This window comes from Anser cygnoides, chromosome 16 (genome assembly GCF_040182565.1).
Source record: "Anser cygnoides isolate HZ-2024a breed goose chromosome 16, Taihu_goose_T2T_genome, whole genome shotgun sequence".
Classification (NCBI taxonomy): Eukaryota; Metazoa; Chordata; class Aves; order Anseriformes; family Anatidae; genus Anser; species Anser cygnoides.
In genome coordinates this window covers 14935439-14959387 of record NC_089888.1, presented here as the reverse complement: position 1 = coordinate 14959387, position 23949 = coordinate 14935439, and the positions used below count along the sequence as shown (strand labels likewise).

The following is a 23949-nucleotide window of genomic DNA, read 5'->3' as shown; positions in this document are numbered from 1 at the left end:
CAGCTCTGGGAATGGTACAAGACAGGACCTCTGTGAGGGTCCAGCTGCTCCTATACAACAAAGGAAGAAACTGTTAACAAAATATCTCCATTCTGCTGCTGCCCACAGAATACTGCTCATCACTACCTTAAGTACAGAAAGAAACTGATTCATCCAACTATTGAACTTGACTTCTAAGAACCTAATGAGAAAAAAAATCAGGAAATGCACAGAGTTTTAGAAACATAAGTTTATTGAAAAAATAAAACCATACAAAAAAGTCTTTGTAAACAGTACAGAAGCTGACGAGTAACCTAAGTTGGAGAGCCATGTGGAGACTGATGAGGCATGCTGTGATGGAGCACTTCGGAAGAAGAATAGATTTTGCCTATGTATGCCCCGACCTTATCCATGCAAGCCAGTACCAATTTTGTCCCACCACTGATCTGGCTGGGGACCTTGCAGTGAATGCTGTGCTCTGAACTTCTCTTACCTCAGAACTCATGCTTTGAGCTAATCATCCTCCCATGGTTCACCTGCTACAGCAGGCCACTGACTCAGCTCCTGCTGAGGCCTCTGGCTGTACACTGGTCCTGTTACCTCAGGCCATCCCTTGTGGTGGATCTGACTGTTGAATGCAATGGCTGTCTCTCAGGATACTCACAGTCCAGAGACATTAGTGCCAAGGTATGGTTCAGAGACCGATCCAGCTTCTGGGTCTCTGCCTCCAGAACAGCAGCTTTGGGCTCCCTGACCACAGCTGCCAAGGAGCAAGACAGCTCTTGGTGAAGGTCTGACAGCTCCTGGCTGGTCTTTGCACAACACTCAATATAGTCCTGCTTGTATTTTCGTTCTTGTGCCAACTGCTGCTGCAGAAGGGTAACCTGAAAGAGGCAAAAGGCTGAGCTCAGAGAAGCCCAGGCTGTTAGGACCATCCTTGGCTCCACAGTACCAGCTGTCAGGGAAGAAGCATCCTTCCGCCCTGACCAACAATTTGTCATTGTTGAATGGGAAGTAATAGGTTCCAAATTCACCCTGAACTGAGCGTAGATGATCAACAATTCTAGTTTCTTTCTGTCACACCATATCATACCTCACACCAGTACAAAACTGGTGTCTTTCATTCTTTCACGCTTACTAAAGAAAAAGAGATTCCTACAGGATTTAGTAACCCAATTCCTTTTTTCAAAAGAGAAATGTGCAGTACTAACACCTTTGGTTCCACATGCTTCTTCCTCAGCAGGACTACTGGTTACACGATTGTCACAAGAAAGACCAGTTATTAAGGTACTGAATAACAGTTCTGTTATGATGTAGCTTAAAAACTTGACTGCTAACAACACATGGAAAGGGATGAAACACTCCTTTTTCCTAACTTCAGAGCTAGGGAGCCACACTACTGAAGAGAGGGACAGATCTGACATTATATCTGAAATAACAAGGACACCTTTGTGAAACTGGGATGTAAAACCTGAAAAACCCTCCCACGCTTTGGTAGGTAATGTAGATACAACTGGGAAAAGTGGCCATCTGCTGCTTAGAGCATCTCCCAGGAAGAGGAAGATCAAGTTACAGTCTCCCATAACCAAGCAGTGCCCTCATGAGCAAGCTAAGGACTATTCTTTGACCAGAGCACCTTTATTTTCCTGCTGAATGGAAACAGGTCCACAGTGCAGGGAGACATGAGTCACAAGGGGAAAGTGGTTCCATTCGTTATCTCTAGCAAGAGAACTTCAGACACTGAAGCTTCCTGGTGATAACTTGTGGGCTTCAGCAGTGTGCTTAGCTCACTTTCCAGAGCTAAGCATTATGTACTTTAGCCACAGTAGTATTATATACATTTTGCCCTTATCACCTGTGAAGATTCACATCCTCAGGGAGACCAGGGCATACCTGACCCAAAAAAGTACAGAGAACATAAGTCTGGCAACCTGCTAGTACTGCCAATATCACTATCAAATGATGCAATAGTAATTGGAAGGTACACTCTTACACTGATAAAACAAATATCCTTATAGTGCTCAGGTCTCTGACTCAGTCTAATATTGGGACTGTGATTAGCACAGAATAAGAGTATGAGACTAATAATTGCCTGAGAGCTATAAGCTCAGCCACTGCCTTGTGTCCCTGGAATTCTGATAAGATGCAAGCTCCACTTTTAACTGAATCAAGGGAAAATAGAAACCGTTGACAGGATGGGTAAGGCTCAAACAAAACATCCTTAGAATACTCTCTGGCTGCAGGCAAGTTTCAATTTTCTGAATTTCTTCCAATCTCTCACCCACCATGCCTGACATGGAAAGTCAGAGACTAGACCCAGATGAATGGTGGTGTTTGACCATGACCAACAGATGCGGCTACCTGGTTATTTCTATTGCCTGGTGTACTCACTTCCTGACAGCTGGAACCCAGCCAAACAAAACTTGTGCTGTAACATCATGTAAAGTTGTGCTCATCAGTGCAGCTACAGCAGCTTTTGATGACAACTTTCCTACTCCTCACCTGATTCTGTAACTCAGCTAATTGACTGGAGAGAGCATGAGCCTCCTCCTGTGAAGAAAAAGCAAGAATTTCTTGTTAGTTTCCAGTCTGGGCAGGGTAACAGTCTATATTAGACTTACATTAGGTCTATACAGGGAGGACACTGTTACCACTGGGATTTGCCATATAGTTTCTCTGTATGGCCAGACCCTTCTCCCACCAAGTAAGATTCTGTTCACACCTGTCTAGAAGCAGGCGTCTTGTCTTCATCAGACTCTGAGAGAGAAAACTTGCATGCACCTGGCAGTGACTGACCACTATAACCTCTCTTCAATCTCCTTCGTTCACGTTCCACCTGCATGTTGGATAGGAGAAAGAGTCACAGAAACCAGCCTGGACATCATTGTGAGGAGATTTCTACTCAGAGAAATCTCTACTTGCACCAGAGAAAGCTGGAGGCAAAAAGCACTCAATGTAGACTATGGAAGAGAAAAAGCAAGAGGAGGTTTCTGACACAAGAGTGTCAAATGTGCATGTATGGTAACACCAGAGCATGAAGAGTAGGACCTAAGTGAATGTTCATCTGTGAAAGCAGTGTGTGGCCAGAAGAGAAGGAAAACATGGAAGTGTATGTCCACAGAGGAAAGTGGGAGAGGTAGTAAAAAAGCAGAGGACTCCAAAGGGCTGTATATGGAAATGTGTTGTGTTCCAGAAGACCACGAGGCATTGGAGAGGCAGTGAAAGCCTGTTTTACCTGCTCAAGAGTCCTCCTGAGCTCAGCATTGAGTTGCTTCAGCTCAGTCTTTTCATGTTCCAGCCTTGCAATTGCTTGCTGCAGACTCTCCAGCCGCTGCCACAGGAGTCTCTTCTCTGAGACCCATGATAGCTGCTCCCCTTCTGCAATAGCCTGCTGGGTATACACAGAGGAGATTATATGGCACCAGCTCACATAAAGGTTAGAAGGACCAGATCAACAAGTCAGAGAGGGTGACGAGCTTCAGGAATGGACAGTGCTAAGTCCCATCTTTCCCTCCTGGTCCACGGGCCAAAACAGCACTTTATTTTCTTAGTGGCTCTACATAAGGACCATCACGTACTCCTGTGACTTGTAACCAAATAACTTGCTTGTCCACACATAAACATAATGTGTGTGGTAAGAAACAGCAGATATCTGAAAACATACTCTAAAAACTGTCAGTGTAGCTGCTGCTCAGCCATCTTAAAAAAAAAAATAATCTAAAGTTTAGCACATTAGTTTCGTCAACTGTGCTCTTTCTTCTTCATGCCAAATCCTAACCACACCATGTTGCCTAAAACTACCTAGGCAGGATACTAGACAGGAGAACCAATTACTAATCCCCAACTTTTGGGCTTGATTTAAGAGTAAGCTGTATAGCTCTTTCAGTAGTTCTGGGCGTGACAGAAAAAATTGTAGCAGGTGAGTGGTCCCTGGCCTGTGCTACACAGACAGACAAGCCTCTTGGCTGAAAACATAGTTTCTTTGGCCAAGCAGGTAAATATTTATAGGAAACATAATTAGAATCCTTTATAGATGTTTTAGTTGTCTCATGATCGGTCATACTGCCTACCTGAAGATGAAACCGGTCCTCGTCCCTGTCTAAAACCATACTTTGCAAGATGGCTATTTCTTCCCTCAAAGTCCCATTGGCCATTTCACTCTTAGTAAGGGCAAGAGTCAGTGCTTGTGCTTTCTCTTTCCATTCGATTTCTCCACTTTCAGTCTGCTTCAAAATAGCAATCACACGCTTCAATTCTTCTCCTTTTACTTTTCTCTCATCTTCCAGTTGCTGGGCTAGCTCCTTCTGCCTTTTCAAGAAGTGGTCTCTCTCCTGGAGAACTTTCTTCTTCTCTGCTTCCTCTTCTTCCCATTTTTGGAGTTTCTGGATTTGTTTCTTTAGGGCCTCCCCTTCATCTTTCCATCGCAAAGCTGACGTTAATTGTTTCAGGAGTTCACTCTGCCTCCTAAGCTCTTGTTCTCTCCCTGTCAGAGTCTTCTCTAAATACCTGACTCTGTCTCTCTGGCACTTGATCTCTTCATCCTTCTTTATCAGCGTCTGCTGAATGTGCTGGACATCTTCCTGAAGACCTCTCATTTCCTCATCTTCTAACCTTTTTTGCTCACCTTGAGCCTTAGTCTCCCATTCTTTCTCATGCAAGGCTTCTTCCAGGAGCTTCTCTTGCTCTCTGTGATGTCTAATCTCTTCTTTCTTCTCAGTTAGCATAAGCTGGAGATTCTGCAAGGTCTTCAGTTCTTCTTCTTGTTGTTGAAGTTTTTGCATAAGAGTTTTGTTGTCTTCATCTCTCTTCCTCAACACTTCCTCAAGTAGATTTACTTGATTCTGGCAAGACATTAGTGCTACTTTCATGCTTTCTTCACGAAGCTGGAAGACATTAATCTGCTCTGACTGCTGAAGGATCTCCAAATTTTTCTTTTTCATTGTTTGGCTCATTTTGTTTAGATCCTGCTGTAGACTCTTGGCCTGTTTGCCTTCTAACTCCTTCTGCTCTCGAAGTTCCTGGACATGCTCTTGCAGAGACACTCTCTCTTGATCTCTAGCTGCTAGAGAAGATTCAGCATATTCTAGTTTTTGCAGTATAGCTGTACTCTGCATCACTGCCTCTTCATTTTGCTGTTGAAGCTTAGAAATAGTCTCCTCCAGTACCTCTATCTTTCTTTCCCTTTCTTTCAGAGTCACTTTTGTTTCTTGAAGACTTGCTTGATCAGCTTCATGCTTTTCCTCCTTTTCTTTGCACACCTCACATTGCTTTCTAAGTGATATAATTTCTTGCTCATGTTCCTTTAGAGCCACTTTAAGATGTTGCAGAAGTTCCTTCTGCTGCTCAAAGTCTTTTTCTTGTTTTTGGAAAGTCTCAATCAGTTCCTTCTGAGATTCAATCATGAAATCCTTCTCTCTCAATATTGCCTTAGTGTATTCTAAGTCTTTATATAAGACATTAATTTGTTCTTCTGTTTTTTCCTCATGTTTCCTTGTTTGTTGCTTTTGGATGTCTAGGAGTTTGTCCTTTTCTTTTAAAGTTTCTAATGTCTGCTCCAGTTGATCATGGACAGTCTTCAACTTCATTTCCATGACTTCTTCAGCTTCCTGAATTTGTTTTTGCTGTGACTCAAGCTCCTGATCTTTCTTAGATAAAGAAAGGGTCATCTTTTCTATTTTACCATGAAGCTCTTGCAAGTACTCCTCTTGACGTTCCTTGTACTGCTGGAAGAGTCTTAACTGATCCCTTTGAGTGTCAGACTCACTCTCTCTGTCTCTAAGAACTGCCCCAAGGTGTTCAAGACTTGTGTGCAAAGATTTCACCTGTTCTCTCTCCATCTCCAGTTCTTTGATGTGCTGAGTCAGAGACATAAGCTCTAAATTTTTCTCCTGCAAGTTTCCTTTCATATGATCAAGATCCACTAGCAGACTTCTCACTTGTGATGTACCATGTTGTTCTAGAATCATTATTTTCCCTTCCTGGAATTTGATCTCCTGGTCTCTGTCTTCCAGGTCTTTGCTCATCCTGCTCACAGCAGTCCTCTGCGTTTCTCGCTGCTTCTCCAGCTCCCGTATCATTTCTTGCTGGGATCTGATCTCCTGGTCTCTGTCTTCCAGGTCTTTGCTCATCCTGCTCACAGCAGTCCTCTGCGTTTCTCGCTGCTTCTCCAGCTCCCCGATCAGTTCTTGCTGGGATCTGATCTCCTGGTCTCTGTCTTCCAGGTCTTTGCTCATCCTGCTTACAGCAGTCCTCTGCATTTCTCGCTGCTTCTCCAGCTCCCCGATCAGTTCTTGCTGGGATCTGATCTCCTGGTTTCTCTCCTCCAGGTCTTTGCTCATGTTGCTTACAGCAGTCCTCTGCGTTTCTCGCTGCTTCTCCAGCTCCTGGATCAGTTCTTGCTGGGATCTGATCTCCTGTTTTCTCTCCTCCAGGTCTTTGCTCATGTTGCTTACAGCAGTCCTCTGCATTTCGCATTGCTCCTCCAGCTCCTGTATCAGTTCTTGCTGGGATCTAATCTCCTGGTCTCTGTCTTCCAGGTCTTTGCTCATCCTGCTCACAGCAGTCCTCTGCGTTTCTCGCTGCTTCTCCAGCTCCTGGATCAGTTCTTGCTGGGATCTGATCTCCTGTTTTCTCTCCTCCAGGTCTTTGCTCATGTTGCTCACAGCAGTCCTCTGCGTTTCTCGCTGCTTCTCCAGCTCCTGGATCAGTTCTTGCTGGGATCTGATCTCCTGGTTTCTGTCTTCCAGGTCTTTGCTCATCTTGCTTGCAGCAATCATCTGTTTTTCTTGCTGCTGCTCTAGCTCCTTTATTTGTTCTTGCTGGGATTCTGTCTTCTCTTTTTTCTCTTTAATGTCCTTAATAATCTGATCTAGAGTCGTTTTATGCATTTCTTCCTGGTTTTCCAGTATTCTCATCTGTTCCTGGTATAACTTCATTTCTCCCTCTCTCTTTGATAGGATGGCATTCGTTTGAGTAAGATTCTCCTTCAAAGCTTTTACATCTGCTACCTCTTTCTGTAGCATCTGGATTTTCTCCCTCTGAGTTTGCACTTCTTCATTTTTTATTTTTAAGATAGACAATGTAGTTTGAAGTTCTTGTTCAAGGGAGTGATTCATTTCTGCTGCTGTATTTGCTCGTGTTTCAGAGGCTGTGACTGATTCCTGAAGAAGTTTTATCTCCCACATTAGTTTTTCTTCAACTGCTTGCAGTCTGTCCCGTTCATGCTGCAATACAGCAAGAAAAAGATTCAATAATTCCATTTATATATGTTTGGTTTTCATACTAGATTTGAACTCCCACTTTGGTGGCAGTCAAGGGCTGCAGTTTGTGCAGTAGAAAATTCTACCCGTTCAGTTAGTTTCCTTGTTTGATTTATATTTTCCATTTTCACTCAAAAAATGTTGAGAACTGTACTGTATTTAGCAAATTCTGTCTGTAACTGTGTTTTCTGTTTGTTTGTTTTTGAGTCATTGTAAATGGAGAAGTACGAAAATATTGGTCATATAAGAACAGCTGCACTGGTTCAAATGTCTAGGCTACTATGCTGTATTTAATGGTGACTGTAAGTGCATACCCAGGGAAAAAAGCCTAAGATTAGGATAGGTTTAGATGATACTTCCCCCACAAACTCCAGCACTGTTTCAGCTTGCGAGGAATTTAACAGATTCCTCCTGACCCTATATAGGCCCACTGTATTGACAACACCTTTTGGCAAGAAGTTCAACAGATCTCCTCTGCTCTAAGAAAAATTATTTCCTGTCATTTGCAGTGTGGTTCTCACTAGCTGCAACATATGGCTTCTGTTCTGTGGAAAAAAATGTGACTGCCCCCTCTTCCCTTGCTTCCCAGGGTATTGTAGAGCTTTCCTGTTTTAACCTTCAGGTTGAATCTTTTCCAGATTACTCAGCTAGTCCCATCTTCCTTGATGCCCTTCCAAGAACCTCTTCTAGCTCTAATATGTCCTTTTTGGGAGGAGGTGCCAGAACAGCACCCAGGATTTAAAGTCCAGATTAAGCATAAGTTAGTGGCACGATGATGTTCTATTACGAAGAGAAGAGAGAACAACTCCAACATTTCCCCCCCCCAGGGGAACCTCTACTGTGTAGCATTTTCACAGTACTGGAACCCCACTGTCTTTTCTTGAAGGAGTAACGATCGGATCACAGCTTGTCATTTTGTGTTTGAAATCAAGATTGGTTTCAAACAATGAAACCTTTCAATCCTTTTTCAACCCTCGCAGCCACATATATATTTATCTGAATCAGCTGTTTTGTTTCTCAAATTTCTCTATTTTTCCCCACAGTCAGCACTCAGCTGTGCAATGATGAATAGTTTTATTATTAACAGACTTTCTCTTCTCATCCCTTTTTACAGCTCTAGATATTTATGAACCTAAATATGTATTTGGACACTATCAAATAATTGTCCAAACTATGTAAATAAGTTTGAACAATGTAAGTAAGTTTGAAAGTTACTTTGACTAAAGTTCCAAGTGCAAAACCATTCAGAACTGTGGAAAATAAACACCCTGAATTATAAGTAAGTTTTATGTGACTCCAGCATCTTTTCTTCCTTATTCAGAAGAATGCTATTGGAAAAATTAAAAAATAATCACTGGTGAAAATACTATTTTTTTGCCTTCATAGTGGTCTGTGTTCTCTCTATGGATTTTGTGATGTTAGTTCTCTCCCCCTTCTGGACTGTATTCTCTCATTCAAAGTATTGACTCTGCTAATTCAGCTACAGGGACTGGCAGGAAAGAAAAAGTCTGGGAAACAGGATAATGAATGGAGGGAAAGTAAAACATGAGAGACTTATTCAGCGCTTGCGTAATTTGTATCTTCTCAGATTTGGACTAAACCTGTACAGCATCAACCAAAACCAACTCTCTACTGAAAAAGTTGTTCCTTAGAATTATTAATAGAAGACCAAAAAATTATGCAAGAAATTACCCTTTATGGCATCTGCTAGCCTTACCAGCACATCCTTTCTTTGCTTCTCAGTGCTCTCAAGTTTCATTTCCAAAGATGCCACCTCTTGATGCAGAGTCGTAGCTTCCTTCTTTAGAGCAGCAGCCTCTGCCTGCAAGGCAGCTTGTAGAGAGTTCTTCTTGTCTTCTGCCATCTGCCTCTCTGCAGCAGTAAAGGTCAAGGAGAAGGTGAAAAGCAAAGCAAAACCAAACTGATTTGTATCCTAAGGAGAAAACAACATTTTCCTATCTGTCTGTGTTTTACAGTAGATGAGAGATTTAGCGTCCTAAAGAAAAAAGGTTGGGGGTGGGTGGGTGGGGGGAACAAGAAGCAAAAGTAAGGACTGACTATGACACAGTTAATTGACCAGGAAGACATAAGAGGCTTTAGAAAATAGAACAGACACCAACATTGTGCTTTAAGATACACTTTAAGGTATTTGTCCAAAAGGATACTAGGGAAATACATTGTGCATTGACAGAGAAAAAAGAAAAGAAATATTCCGTGATACTACGATAACAGCAGAGCAAGAACAATTGAGCATCGTACCAGTAGTGACAACCGAATCACACAGGATTAGACAGGAACTAAAACAAGCTAAAATATAGAACTATAGGAATAGTTCCTGTCTAGCAGTTTAGTCTAAACAGGAAAAGAACTGACCAGTGGGACCAGCAGAATCCACCCAATGGCAAAATTTAAAGTACGTAAGCTGTTAGCATGTATGATAAGAAAACCAAACACTACAAATCTTCCAGAAATAGGGATGATCTAAGGCTGGAAAACTCTGCTGTAAGGAGTCTGAAAAATGATCAGCTGTTCCATCTCACAGAAGTTACACAAAGAAATACTGAATAGTTAAAGGTATTACATGAGCAGGTGGCAGTATGCGAGGGAGACAATGAGCAAGAGCAATGCCCACACTACCTGTTCCTGTAGTCTGAGACAAGGAAAACAAGAAAAGGAGATGGAAAAGCAATTCTGATTTGGCGAGTGGGAAAATAACAGCAGAGAGAGGAGCAGAGATGCCTGTCCAGCTCTTATACAGAGAGAACAGTAGCCCTGGAGGGCTCTGTGAAGGCCTGGAGATTAGAAGAAGAGGTAATCAGTAGTATATGAAAAACAGTTTGTAGATAAATCCAAAGTGAACATGTTACCAAAGACATAAGTAAGAAGTAGCTAGGGGAGCAAGAAACTGTGTTTGCTCAGATACTAGGATGCAAAAGCATTAGATAACAGAAAACTAGGAAAAACAGCAGAAGAAAGGATGCATTGGCAATTACAATAACACAGTAGCTTAACACTGAACTGATGCTCTGTGAAATGGCAATGTAAGAGGAAAAGGAAGTCTGCAAAGAAAAGGTTTTTAGCAGGTTGGGAATTTTAAACAGTGTATGGAGAAGGATGCTGTAAGGTATCAAGTCACACCTACTTTGTAGTGATATATTAACTGAAAGGGATCATCCCTGAACAAACATCACCAGTCATAGCACTATATGCAGTGCCAGCCACTGGATCTTTTGTTATGAAAAGCATTCACTGGTAGTTCTATGGGCAAATCTCATGCTTGATTGCTTTTTCCCTCCTCCCATCTCCTGGCACTGCACTTTTCCTGTGTGACACCAGAAATCCCTGCTCATGAGACAGGATTGGCTCAGTAGGTTGGAAAGGCAACGCTGTACCTTCCTGGCATCGAGTCAACTGCTTCTGTAGTTCTTGATTGCAGGCACTGAAGTGGTCCCTCTCAGCTTGCCTCTTGCTCAGCTCCAGCTCAAGGTCCTGTATTTTCTTCTTGGCATCATTCTGGAGGAGGCAAGAAGAGCAATATGAGTTCACAGAGCCACTGCTGGCAGAAGACAAGGAGGTACAAAAGCTAAAGGCAGAAGTAACCAAGGTAGGAGGGGGCAGTTGGACATTAATGGTAAATGTAATCATGATCATCCGTTTCCCCTGTGGCAGCAAGCAAACCTGGCCTACAATTTACACCAGTTCTGGCACTGGCACTCTGCTTCTCAGCTCAGTTCAGCAGAAGGACAGGATTTCTGCATGCACTACAGAGACACATTACCAGATCTTGGCGAGTCTGCCTCAGGTCCTGACGCAGGTCTTCTATGGCTGCTGCCACTCCGTCCACTGTGAGCTCTACAGGGACTTCCCTGGCCTGAGAAACAGTTACGCCCCAGACACGATCCTGTTCTGGAGAAAAAAGCCACCGTGTTTCAAGCTTTAATTTGGGGGTCCCACAAACAAGGCCTCTTTTTACACAGGAGAAGGTGGCAGCACCTTTGTTGTTGCCTTAGAGTTCACATTACAGCAAGACATGTCATAGGCTAACATTATTTTGCTGCCCACTAATGTAACTGCTGCTCCATGGAAGAATGCACATACACTTCCACGACTATGGGCCTCTATTTCGTTCTGGTGCTGGTTATTTCTCCACATACAAACAGGAACTTGTCTCTGTGCAGAGACCTCAGGCCTTCAAGACTTCCCAAGGCTTGAGTCAGTCTGAAGTGAAAGGATGAACCTATTAGGACTGCAAAGAAACACCCGTCCCTTATCTGCTCTCCTATGTGCACTCCACAGTCTCCTCAACCTTCCCACACTTGCCTGAACTCCAAGTGACCAGGCCTCTGCTTGCATCAGTGCTGTCACACAGCATGTGGTGGAGAACCAACTGCAGTTTGTCCAACTGTGATTGGGCTTCACAATGGGCGCTGTTAGCCTGCTGGCACTCTGTAGCCAATGCCTTTGCTCTGTTCTCTGTGCTGCAAAGCCTCAGATGAAGTTCAGCCATCTCAGCCTCCAGCATGTGCAAAGAGTCTCTCAAGCACAGTTCGCCGGCTCGGGACTCCTCCAGATCCTGTAATAGCTGCTTCTCCCGAGCTGCCAGGCCAGCCTCCTTCTCCAGCACCACTTCCTGCAGTGACTGTACCTACGACACACAGATGCACAGAGCCTCAGGGACAGTGCTGCTACTGAGGCAGCAGAGCAGGAAGTAGGGGGAAAAAAATAAGGAATTACTTTAAGCAACAACCTCATTGGAAACAAAAGGCAAAAAAAACCCCAAGGATTCAGACTAAGTAAAACAGACAATAAGCTAGAAACTTATTCTGGTGTCTGGAGGTTAAGGGGCCAAAAGGAAGCTTCCCCATCCAGAAAGCAATAGCCCAACCATCATGCTTTCCAACCTCAGAACAGAAGCAGCACGTGTTTGAGTAGGTGGCTGGCAGGGTGAGGTGGCAGATCAAGCACCCCTGCATGGAGGTCAGGCTGCCAGAGATGCCTGGGAGTAGAAGCAAATAGAAGTCTGTCAGCATCCCTTATTGTGCATCCCCAAAATACCAGATGAACTGCCTGAGATGGAAGTGCCTTCCACAGACTGCAATAACTACTTCTGTCTCACCAGATTGCTGGTTTCTATCTCTATATAGAGATAGAAACACCACCTAGGGACATTCCAGCATAGATACTGAGAAATTCCAAAGGAGTCTTCTGCTCTTCCTCACAGATTTAATGGCTTGAACAACGAGAGAACAGGGGACAACACAGGGAGAACATAGCAGATCCAGCCTTCACTTCAATGTGCAAAGTCTCTGCACAGAACACAGGAGCATGTGTTGTTGGAAGGGGAAAAAAGGTGGGGCCTACAAGCTGAAAGTGGTATTCAATTTCCCTGGAGAAGAAAATGCTGTTGGATAGGACACCTGGTTGTTGAGCTCTTCTATTTCTCTTCTGTGGTCTGAATGGAGCTGCTGGGCCTGTTGAATATCAGAAAGTAGTTTAGACACCTCGTTCTGCTGGGCAAGGTTGTTTTCTTCCAGGGTCTTGAGGCTCAATTCCTTCTGTTCCAGAGACAGAGACAGCCTGAAAGAAAGAGAGAGTATGTGACTCATTACTACATTGTATAACATTTAAAAACCTCTAAGGACTTCCACCACCAGGGGAAAATTACTGTCTCTGCTGAGGTTTATCTAAATGACTGGGCTGCTTGTTCAGTTCCAAGCCAGGCTGGTAATCACACCCAAGCATGTGTCCACTATGCTCATTTCCACAGAGGAAATCTGAATTATTGGCTAAGTTTCACATAGTTTTTTGAAATGTGAATAAGAATATAGACAACGTAATATGGGTGCACAAATATTGAAACACTTAAACCAGAGATGTTAAAAGCCATAGTGATACCCACAGATACAATCCCATGTTCTACCATTCTGCAGTACAGGTGGTACAAAGGGGCAGTTTTACCCACCACTGGTTCTTCTCAACTTCAAGAATGCCACAGAAGAACATAAAAGGCTAAGAGCTCCAGGGAAGAGGAAAACATGCAAATTGTGAATGGGTTTATGGATAATGCATCTTTATAAAAGTCTAGTATCCACAATATACCTTTTAATCTTTCTTATCTTCTTGTTCGTCTGTATGCACACCTCTATGCTGGGTGGCTCCATGCAGTGGAGCTCATGTTAATGCTCATAGATGTACAACAAAGGGCTGGAGACCAAGAAACGGGAAATTAGAGAACTGTCTTACCACAGATTGCCTTCTATCTCACCTCTGTGAAAGCTACAGCCTAAGAAACATATCCCTCATGCTAGCCATAATGTGCACCCACACAGAGTATTTCTGAGATGTACAGACTGGGAGAAGAACTCATTGAGAGCAGCCCTGCACAAAAGGACTTGGGGGTTCTGGTGGACAAAAAGCTTGACATGAGCCAGCAGTATGCACTTGTAGCCCAGAAGGCCAACTGCATCCTGGGCTGCATCAACAGAGGAGTGGGCAGCAGGTTGAGGGAGGTGATTGTGCCCTTCTAATCCGCCCTTGTGAGGCCCCACTTTGGAGTACTGCATCCAGCCCAAGAGACCCCAGCACAAGAAGGATGTTGATCTGTTAGAATGGGTCCAGAGGAGGCCATGAAAACAATCAAGGGGCAGGAGCCCCTCTCCTATGAAAAAAGGCTGACAGAGCTGGGGCTGTTCACCCTAAAGAAGAGAAGGCTCCAGGGTGACCTCACTGTGGCTTTTCAGTACTTAAAGGGGACATAATAAAGATGAAGAGCAACTCTTTGTTCAATCAAGTAATGACAGGACAAGGGGGAATGGTTTTAAACTAAAAGAGGGAAGATCTTGATTAGAGGTTAGGAGGAAATTCTTCACTCAGAGGGTGGTGAGGTACTGGAACAGATTGCCCAGAGAGGTTATGGATGCCCCATCCCTGCAGGTGTTCAAGAACATGTTAGATGAGGCCCTGGGCAACCTGATATAGTGGGTGACAAGCCATTCTATGATTCTATGTAATAAGAAGTTACATCGAAAAGGATCCAAATGCAGTTAGCAATTCACTGGGCAGCATTCAAATATAAATTACTGAAACAAACATCTTTCAGTGGTAAAAAGGTAAATAGCAAAAGGAACAAATCCTACTAAACCATAAGAAAGGCAAGTTTGATATCTAGTATCTTTCATATTGCCTCTTCTGGGGATAAATAGGGATTGGGGATAAGATGCAGGAAGGGTGATCCTTCTAGACAATCCAGAAACCACTTCTGGTAGGATCTTCAGGTATATCCTTACAACAGTAACGTCCCAGAAAAACCTAGAATAGGAAGAGACTGGCCATAGGTGTCTTCATTTCCCCAGTCTTTCTAGCTGAGCCATTAGTTACTAAAAGCTGATTTCACATACAGGTAACGATGCAACAAGCAAGACATGAAAGAATCAAAGGCTTGAAAGACTGGAACACCAAGGGTAATATTTCTTAATACAAGACTCAAGTGGGGAGGGTCCTCAGGTCCTTCCACCAAGAAGACACTCAGATCATTGCTCCAGCAAACAACTTGGTGGAAGCTAAGACTAGTACTGTGGTGCAAATAGTGATACCATATAGCTTGCAAAGCCAAAATAAAGTATTGAAATGAAGACATTAGAGAAGAAGAAAAAAAAATTGACTTATGAGACTCAAACAGAGGTTTTGTTAATAAAGAGAAAATTTGTTTCCCAAGCTTGTACATGCTGGTAGGAACAGCAACTGAAAGCAAGGTGATATCTGGGGAGTGTCGTAAGACTTGCCAGCACCCATATTAAGTTCAGCTAGGGAAATGAAGGCAGATACCAGAAGTGCTAATGGAGGTTTGGAGGAAATACTCAGATCCGTATATAAGATGTAGGATCCCTCATAGCAGAAAAAAAAAGAGTACTCTGCCTTTTACTTATCTTCTTCAGTGAAGAGTTCTGTTGAAGATTGGCAGGACTTCACCAGATGAAGTAGCCTCCTTTCTCTTCTTTGTTGCACTCCTTGGACAATAACATCAGTAACTGTTAAGGCTAGAAGGGACCCTGCTTGAGCATCTCCAGATGCCTGTTAGGATATTTTGAGGAATGGGGTAACACATGGCAATGAAAAACATGCTCATTTCTTGGGAGCCTCCAAGTTCCATGATGGCTTCTTCCAACCAGAAGTATAAGGGTGGAAGACAAGTGCAGATCTTAAATGTTTAAAGTGTAGTGAACCCAAGGTGGAGCTGGTGGATCTATTTACCCATTATACTGCAGCTTGTCCTGCCTCCTTTGTTGTGTTTTAGGCTTAAACCCCAGAAAGTTTTATTATGTCAGCATATAAATACTGTAAATTAAAGAACACCTCCTTGTAAGGAAAAGACTAGTTCAAAAGCCACTGGCTTCAGAAAAAAAGTGTAACTGAAAGAAAAAAGAGCCATTTTCATATGCAAAAGTCTAAAAGAGGGAATTCATTAGATGGAACAGAGAGTCTTGCAGGCTCTCAATTACCTGGCTCTTTCACTCTCTAGGACCTTCAGTGAAGCCTCAAATTCTGCATTGTGACGCTCCACTTCTTCCCATCGACTCCTTTCCCCCTCCAAGGACTGCAGACACACTTGCAGCTCTTTGTTCTGATGTTCTACCTCTTCCCACTGGCTCCTCTCTTCATCCAAAATCCTCTGGAGGTGCACAACCTCCAGTACCTTCTGCCTTGACAATTCCTGTGCCTCATTCAGCTCCTGCTGAGCTTTGTGGCCAATTGCTTGCTGGGACTCTTGGGAAGCTGCTAGCTGAGATGTCAGCTCTTCCACCTGAAGTAACACATAACAGCACTCAAAGACTACAGCTTGTCACTGTCAGCCATATCACGTACTATGAAGAAAGGGGAAGAACAGATTTAAATTTCATCTTATCACGAAGTACCAAATTCACAATGGACACAACTGACTTGTATAAAAATCTAGAGGGGCATCATGTTTGTCTGATAAAAACCTTAAAAACCAAGGCTAGCAGTAACAGACCAGAAAATAAACATTCTGATGATTACTGGCAAACGGGCAAAAGGAGTAGCCCATCTGTCCAGGGCAGCAGCTGAGATTCAGGTGACTGGTAAGTCTCCTTTAGACCAGCTGAGATGGAGACCACGGTATGATGGCAGTCAGAGGAATTACTCCAACAGCCTGTTCCGCAACAGAAAAGCAAGAAGTGGAGACACGACCTGTGTGATGACTAAAATAACTTCTGCTGTTTAAGTCACCTGTTTTTGTAGATCATCCCTCTGTTGAAGAAGAACATTCAGTTCCTCTTTGATGGTTTTGATTTCTTCCTTATGCATATTCTCCACTGCCTTGATCTTACAACGAGTTTCTCGCAGCTCTGCTTGCAGCTTTTCTGTTATGTTCTGTAAATACAAATGGAAAGCAAGTTACTGGGACCTGCCATCAGCTCCATGTTTTTCCTCTTTCTGTCTCATTCACATTCATTCTGCCACTTTCTCCTTTTCTACCCACCACTCCTTCCATTGCAACCCTTCCTTCCTTTTGCTGGCTTCAGGAGCTTACCATGCTCTGTGCTTTCAGTGTCTACAGTAGTTCTTGCCTCTTCAGTCCCAGGACTTGTGTTTCATTTTCTTCTTACTGTCCTTCACTGCTTACCTGGCTCTATTATCATAGAATCATAGAATATCCTGAGTTGGAAGGGACCCTTAAGGATCATCAAGTCCAACTCTTGATACCGCACAGGTCTACCCAAAAGTTCAGACCATGTGACTAAGTGCACAGTCCAATCTCTTCTTAAATTCAGACAGGCTCGGTGCAGTGACCACTTCCCTGGGGAGCCTGTTCCAGTGTGCAACCACCCTCTCTGTGAAGAACCCCCTCCTGATGTCGAGCCTAAATTTCCCCTGCCTCAGCTTAACCCCGTTCCCGCGGGTCCTGTCACTGGTGTTAATGGAGAAAAGGTCTCCTGCCTCCCGACACCCCCTTACGAGGAAGTTGTAGACTGTGATGAGGTCTCCCCTCAGCCTCCTCTTCTCCAGGCTGAACAGGCCCAGTGACCTCAGCCGTTCCTCGTACGTCTTCCCCTCCAGGCCTTTCACCATCTTCGTAGCCCTCCTCTGTACACTCTCCAACAGTTTCATGTCCTTTTTATACTGTGGTGCCCAGAACTGCACACAGTACTCGAGGTGAGGCCGCACCAGCGCAGAGTAGAGCGGGACAATCACCTCCCTTGACCTACTAGCGATGCCGTGCTTGATGCACCCCAGGACACGGTTGGCCCTCCTGGCCGCCAGGGCACACTGCTGGCTCATATTCAACTTGCTGTCTACCACGACCCCCAGATCCCTCTGCCTGTATCAACTGCTATATACCAACTCCTATACCAACTGCTTGTATATTCTACCCTGCCCTACTAGTGAGACTTACCTGCCCATACACTTGCTGCTCTTTCACCTCTTGCCTGAGTTGCTCAAGCTGTTGGCAGGCTTCTGTTAGCTCTCCCTGAGTTTGGAGTAGTGTCTCTAATAAAGCTTTCTTCTCACTCTCTTTTTCTAGCAGGACCTGTACAGAAAGAGAAAGGAAAAGATAGGTTTAATCTTCACAGAAAAAAAATGCACATGGACTTCAAAGACTTGGAAGGCTGATAGGTTCACACATTCTCCAAGCAACATGCTGCTGGTTTCCTAGGTCACTAGATGGCACAGATTCCTAAGTGAGTTTGGCAGTATAAACATCTGCGGTCCATCTGTGACTGAGTCTTCAGTAAACTCTTAACCATCTAATGGGAATGTGTGTGACCTTTTCCTAGTGCTGGTGAGGGATGAGGGTATTCTTCGTCTTCTGTTGTGTCCCGTTCGTCTTTTAATACAGACTCTTGCATCCACTTTGCAGTAGAGAACACGCAAGTCTGCCAGAAGGCTGAAGCTAGCAGCTCCTTCAGAAAACTCATGTATACTGAGTGGGGCCTGGTGAAAATTACTTCAGTTTTAAGGATATGCTGCCACCTCTTACAGCTGATTCTGTCATTCCAGTACCTGCAGACACAGCTATGGGTACAGCCATGCCTTGTCAATCTGCATAAGAAGGAATTTGGGTAGAACACAAGGAAGACTCTCAGCACACAATAGGGCTGCTTTGGCACAGGAGTCTGGTCACAAAACAGTTACCTAGAAAGTGACTTCCAACACAGCCTGGAGGCTACCTCTGTTACACTACTCAGAAACATTTCATTCCCACTGCCAAAGAGTCCTGCACGCCTTTCACTTCACCAAATTCGAAGTAGAAAACACCTCAAATACTTCAGGAAAAAAGGGACACTCGAGGCATGCTCTCACAGTCCAATATCCAGCTAACTCCCATAACTCCATCTTTTCTGTACACGTTGCTTCCTTCAGCTCACCACTGTGATATATGATTATGGTGATTATGCTATCTTCAGGTCTGCAATGGACTTCCTCTCTTTCTTAAACTTACACTCTGGTAGTCTCTTGCATTATAGGCACTGTGCTTCATGGCACAAAAGTCTTATGGTTGCTAAGGCAACTCCTGTTTACAGAAGGGCATCCAACAGACAGCTCTACACAGATGTGCAATGTCAAGAGAAAAATTACCAATAAGGAGACCAGAAGAGTAAAAACACAAATTCTGCTTTCACACTCTTTACCTCTTGCTTAGCATTTTCAACTCTAGTTCGTTCCTCTTCTTGCTGAGCTTGCATGGTAGCAACTTTCTGCTTCATATCAAACAGCTTCTTCTCATGCTCACCTTCTGCCTCTGCTTTCTCCTTTTCCCAGTGCTCCAGCATCTCCTGCAGCTCTAAATGGTGCCCTTCCCGCTCATTTGCCTAATGAGTGAAAGAAAAGATTTCAAGATGAAGTCTCAGGTAACCTCATGAGAAACATGTGAATCTTCATCCCTCCCACAAGCCTCTACCTGAACAGCAAACAGCAGTCGCCTTGTGGCCTATCAAGGAACTTAAAAGGCAGGTCAGCAGGTGGAATAAAAGGAGATAACACCTTCCCCTCTCTGATGGCTGCCTGTTTCCTAACACCTTTGTTCTTAGCATTTCTCTCTGTTCTCACCTCCATTTTCAGAACTCCATTTTATTCAATAAAAAGATTCAGACTGACTGCAGGGTGAGAAAAAGGCCAGTATCCTGACGCTCTACTGACAAGACAGACCATGGACTGAAGTACCAGGAACAAGGAGCTTGTCCCATATGCTTTAAACCCAAGGGTAATACCTCTGTCAATCATGAAAGGACAGAAAGAAAGGAACATAGTTTCTGTGATTGCATTTGGCAGGAACGTTAGTAGTCTACTTCATGATAGACAGGAGTCTGGTCAAGATCCTACCCCTTTGCTGCGAGGCTTTGGGTTGAGTTCACCCAACCTTCTGCTGAATTTGTCTTAGGGCCACACTGAATCGGTGACTGCATTTACTGTCCTGACATAGTCATGTGGGCCTTCACATACGAGACTTCAAGTATGAGCCACTGGCTCTGCTGTCTGACCTAGCAGTGTGTGGCCTATGACAGATGATTACTGCCATTTCTCAGGCTCAGGCTATAATTATGCTAAAGCCATCCCACAAAGATTGCTTGAAACCATATTGTTTCCTACCAGGTCTTGTAGGAGTTTGTTTATTTCCACTTCGTGATCAGTTTGATGAAGTTTGAGAGCATTGTTATACTGCTGTTCTGTCTGCAGGAGCTGTTGTGCCATGTTTTCCCGTTCCTGCTTCATTAAAGATCTCTCTGCTTCCAGCTCACTTTGAAGACACTTCACTTCCCCTGCAAACATGACAAATGGCAAGAAATTCAGTACCTACAGAAACAATGGTTCTGATTTTGCTAGCCTTAAGCTATTTTAATTTCAGTGCAAAAGGGCTATGACTGTGTCTCCTTCATTCCTCAGCACTGCAGTGCAACCAGGTGAGGGTATCACCAGAGACAAAATACATGTGGCTCTCACCTTGCACCACTTCCTTAGCCTGGATGACTGTATGCAGTTGGATTTCAAGCTGACTCCTGCTGATCTCCAGCTGAGATATACGCTGCTGAGCCTCAAACAGGCTGGATTCCAGGGTCTCCTTCACTGACCTACATGTTGTAAATATAGAAAGAATGAGCTTCTTACTCCTAACATGCTCAGGGAGTTATTCCAATAAGAAGTGGTTCATAATCCCCACACCTGAGTACGGAAAATGGGTTGTGTGAAAATTTATGAACATAAAACATATTTCTGCCATTTCAAATAGCAAGACAGGCCTCTCCAAGGGAAAGCCCAGGTTTTACTTATGACCTAGCATAACACAGGAAGTACAGTCTAATTTGATCTCAATAGTCAAACCTTAAATTGCTGTTATCTGATCTATGACACACAGGTAGCTGTGCCCCCAGAGTCTGTACCAGCAAGCAAAAATCCATCCGTCAGGGCTCATAGCCCTGATCTCATCAGCACTTCTGAATGACACACAGGATTTTGGAACCTGGAGCTGAAGTTACTTCCCTGCTCTAATACTGAGTCCTGTGTGCCAGTGTCTTACAATATACAGCATTGCTTCATTAGTACAGGGACACATTAGGATAACATCATTAAAGGTACAGCAATAAAACCCACAATAACAACATTTCACTGCTTTATTGTACAATGGAGGACATATCTTCAAGCAAGAGGAACAAACACATGTATCTGACTATGCCAATCACTGGCAGTCCAAAGTAAATGTGCTACACTTTAAGGATAAATAGAAATCAGCCTTTGAAACAGAACAGAAAATGTAGAGTCCAAAACTGTGACAGCAAAAGGCTCGAGACCATCATCTGGCAAAAGCAGTTGATGATGCTTCTTGGTAATGCTTTTATCTATTAACAAAGGCTCTTTATAACTAATTTCTCTCTTCTTTTTGCTGATGCTGTCACTGAAAAATAAAAAGAGCTGAATGCTTAATAAAGACTCTGTAAGTACCTACTGCCAATCTCTGTTTTCACAACAACATATGGAACAGATATAATCAAGCAGTAAGTATCCTCCACTTCACCTACGCTGATAGAACCTGGAAAATCACATCAGTGTTACAGCCATTAGAAGAAAGCTAAGAGCTGTTTATAGACAGTTCAAGTTCAAAATTTATCATATTCCACCTTGCAGCTCTGGCTACACTCTCCTCTGGAAGTTTAGCCAGCAATAAAAGTTATGAACAAGCAGTACAGCCAAACTGACAAAATATTATTCAGCTGGATCAAATAAGAGAAGCTGGAGCTCAGAAGAAGCAGCAGCTCTCAAGAAACAGACTGAGCTGAAACAGTATTTATCAGCCTTGCCAACAACATACTCTGGAGTGGTCAAGTGTAAGTCATGATGCATGACAGACAATCTCCAAAATAACATTTATACAGCTTTGCAAGTTCAGGAGTCTTCTAAAAGCTACCTAGAACAGAGGACAAACTTTGTTTCTGAAAAGCAGAACTTGTCACGTTTTATCTCAGTTGCCTGATACAGCACAAGGACAGTATCTTGTTCCTTCTCTGCATAACATCTCTGTGATATCCATCTCTAGAGGCCAAGTGCTAAGGTGTACAGGACCCACACATCAGTGATAAGCAATTCCCAAAGACTGGCAAGGATTCAAAAGAAGCTTCCCCGCTGCAGGCAGAACCAAACCCAGGTCCTGTCCCACAGTTAACATGAGTTAGCTTAGAAACAGGAAGTCCTCAAGATCTTCAGGAGAAGCCTCTAGCTTCACCCTATATGACAGTGTCCTACTCAGAATGCCTGTATATAGTACCCTTGAATCCTAAAGATCTCTGTTCAAATGTACAGAACAAGAAAACAAAAACAAAGAGAAGCCTCAGGCTCCATTAAACATCTAGATGCAAGCAGAGAGCACGGCACTGTTATTTCTCAATGCAGAGCCAAGGTACCTGATACTGAGGATTCAGATTGGCTTGCTTTAGACTTCACAGCCACGTGCAAGGTAGCACAAACACGAGCCCAAGGCTTTGTTAGATTTAGCTCTCAGAAAAATAACATTCAAACCATGATATACGGGTTGGTTTTTTTTCCCCTCAAGATTCTTCAATTTTCTGTCTATGGAAGGTCAAGCTGTCTGAAAGGCATACAGTTTGCAATAAATCCTTGTGTAATGATTACCACCTTTATAATTACAGACATTAAATAATGTCCTGTCTAGGGCCTCCTCCCTGCCTTTACCTGGCCTCTGCCAGCTGCTCTGAAAGGCCTTGTCTGTCCCGTTCCACAGCTGCCAGTCGCACTTCAAGGGCAGCCTTCTCATGCACCAGGAATTCCTTCTCTTTGGACACCTTGGCCAGTGCATCCTCTTGGCGAGAGGACTCTTGGCGCAACTGCTCCAAACCACTGCTAGCTGACTCTTGCTGGAGGTAAACCTGAAAGCCGGATAAAATACAGTTCTAGTCATTTCTCTGAAGATCTGCTCAGAGCCAACCAGTGTCACTTCTGAATCAGTTAGAGCTCCTGTACTGTGGGATGAAAGCCTAAGAGCATCTGCTGTATACAGCATCTGCTGTATACTTTGGGCTGCTGAAAGGCACTGGGACTTGGAAGTGATGTGTAGGGCCATACTGGGTTGGCTGGGACCAGATAGCTACTTGAGGACAAATGTACATACCCCAGACTATGTGTTTTCATGCAAAAATTCTGCGTTTTCCAGAACTGCTACCTTGCAAACTAAAATTCTCTCAGAATCTGTATCAGTGCTGGAAATTTTCAGGTACGTTTGAGCAAAAGCAACTTTCCTCACTGAAAAGAGTTAAAATAAATACGGTTTCTCCTTAAAAAAAAAAAAAAAGAATAAATGTAAAGCTGTTGGATGCAGTGAGGTGATGTTTGATAGGGAAACAGCCCTTCTGGTGAGCATTGTCATTTAGTGATTTATGAAAGTCTGGCTGACATGGCCAAAAAATGGTAGACTCTATACAGTAATTCATGTCAGTAATAATGTTTAATCATCTTACACAAATAAGTTGTCTAATATACCTTGCTGATAATCAATCTTGAAGATTAACCATGATTTTTAAGCTTTTATCTTCAACATAACACCTCTGCTTTGTACTTGACAAACAACTTACCCTATAGCCAGACTAAAACAGAACAGACCATGAGAAACAAGCTATTTTCCTCTCAGTTATCTCCAAATACCCAAGATTGTACATTTCAAAACTGTCATTTAAATGATGAAAAACTCTCCTCCAGTGACATGATTCTCACAAGCTTTTTCTCTAACATATTGAAATCAGTTAGTCCAGAGAAAAGAATCTTGTCTGTTCACCTATTTCTTAAATTCTTCCTGAAAGCCTAAAGAGGCTCTAACAATTCAAACCTACAATTTATGTCTTGTCTTAAAATGTAGTTTGAACAATAACAGCAAGATGTCATTCCCCTTCGTAGCAGTACACGGCAGTAGATATTGACTTGCAGCTCTGTGCTGCTTCCTAGGATTGAACATGAGAATGGAGTTCTGAAAGTTGTGGTCTTCACAACAAAAAGCATAAATGGAAACATACAGCCTGTTTTTTACCTCAGAAAAAGATGAAAAGCTACAATGTTTGCTTCTTTTGCCACAGATAACAGTAGTAGCCTCATTTAGGTGCACAGGCAACAAAAGTAATTTCTATTAAGTTTATCGAAAGCAAAAAAACAGGCCAAAACAGTTTACAATATGTTGTAGAAGCAAAGGACAGAT

General features: G+C 43.3%; 1 protein-coding gene across 5 annotated transcripts in view; it reads right to left on the bottom strand.

Moving 5' to 3' along the window:
* Nucleotides 1–211: 211 nt before the first annotated feature.
* CEP250 (centrosomal protein 250) overlaps nt 212–23949 on the bottom strand; it is a 35759-nt gene continuing 12021 nt past the window's right edge. For 3 of the 5 annotated variants that reach the window (XM_066978261.1, XM_066978263.1, XM_048048917.2), the window contains 17 exons: nt 22440–22633; nt 20199–20326; nt 19848–20017; nt 18890–19069; nt 17653–17787; nt 16485–16628; nt 15737–16038; nt 12656–12815; nt 11559–11883; nt 11017–11144; nt 10631–10751; nt 8956–9110; nt 4050–7202; nt 3215–3370; nt 2702–2815; nt 2482–2529; nt 212–863 (listed from right to left, as the gene is read on the bottom strand). In XM_066978261.1, the coding sequence (XP_066834362.1) occupies nt 576–863; nt 2482–2529; nt 2702–2815; nt 3215–3370; nt 4050–7202; nt 8956–9110; nt 10631–10751; nt 11017–11144; nt 11559–11883; nt 12656–12815; nt 15737–16038; nt 16485–16628; nt 17653–17787; nt 18890–19069; nt 19848–20017; nt 20199–20326; nt 22440–22633 (5901 nt within the window). In that variant the 3' untranslated portion in view covers nt 212–575. Of the gene's footprint in view, nt 864–2370; nt 2530–2701; nt 2816–3214; nt 3371–4049; nt 7203–8955; nt 9111–10630; nt 10752–11016; nt 11145–11558; nt 11884–12655; nt 12816–15736; nt 16039–16484; nt 16629–17652; nt 17788–18889; nt 19070–19847; nt 20018–20198; nt 20327–22439; nt 22634–23949 lie in introns of all 5 variants that reach the window. The other 2 variants (XM_066978262.1, XM_066978264.1) reach the window with 2 other exon arrangements.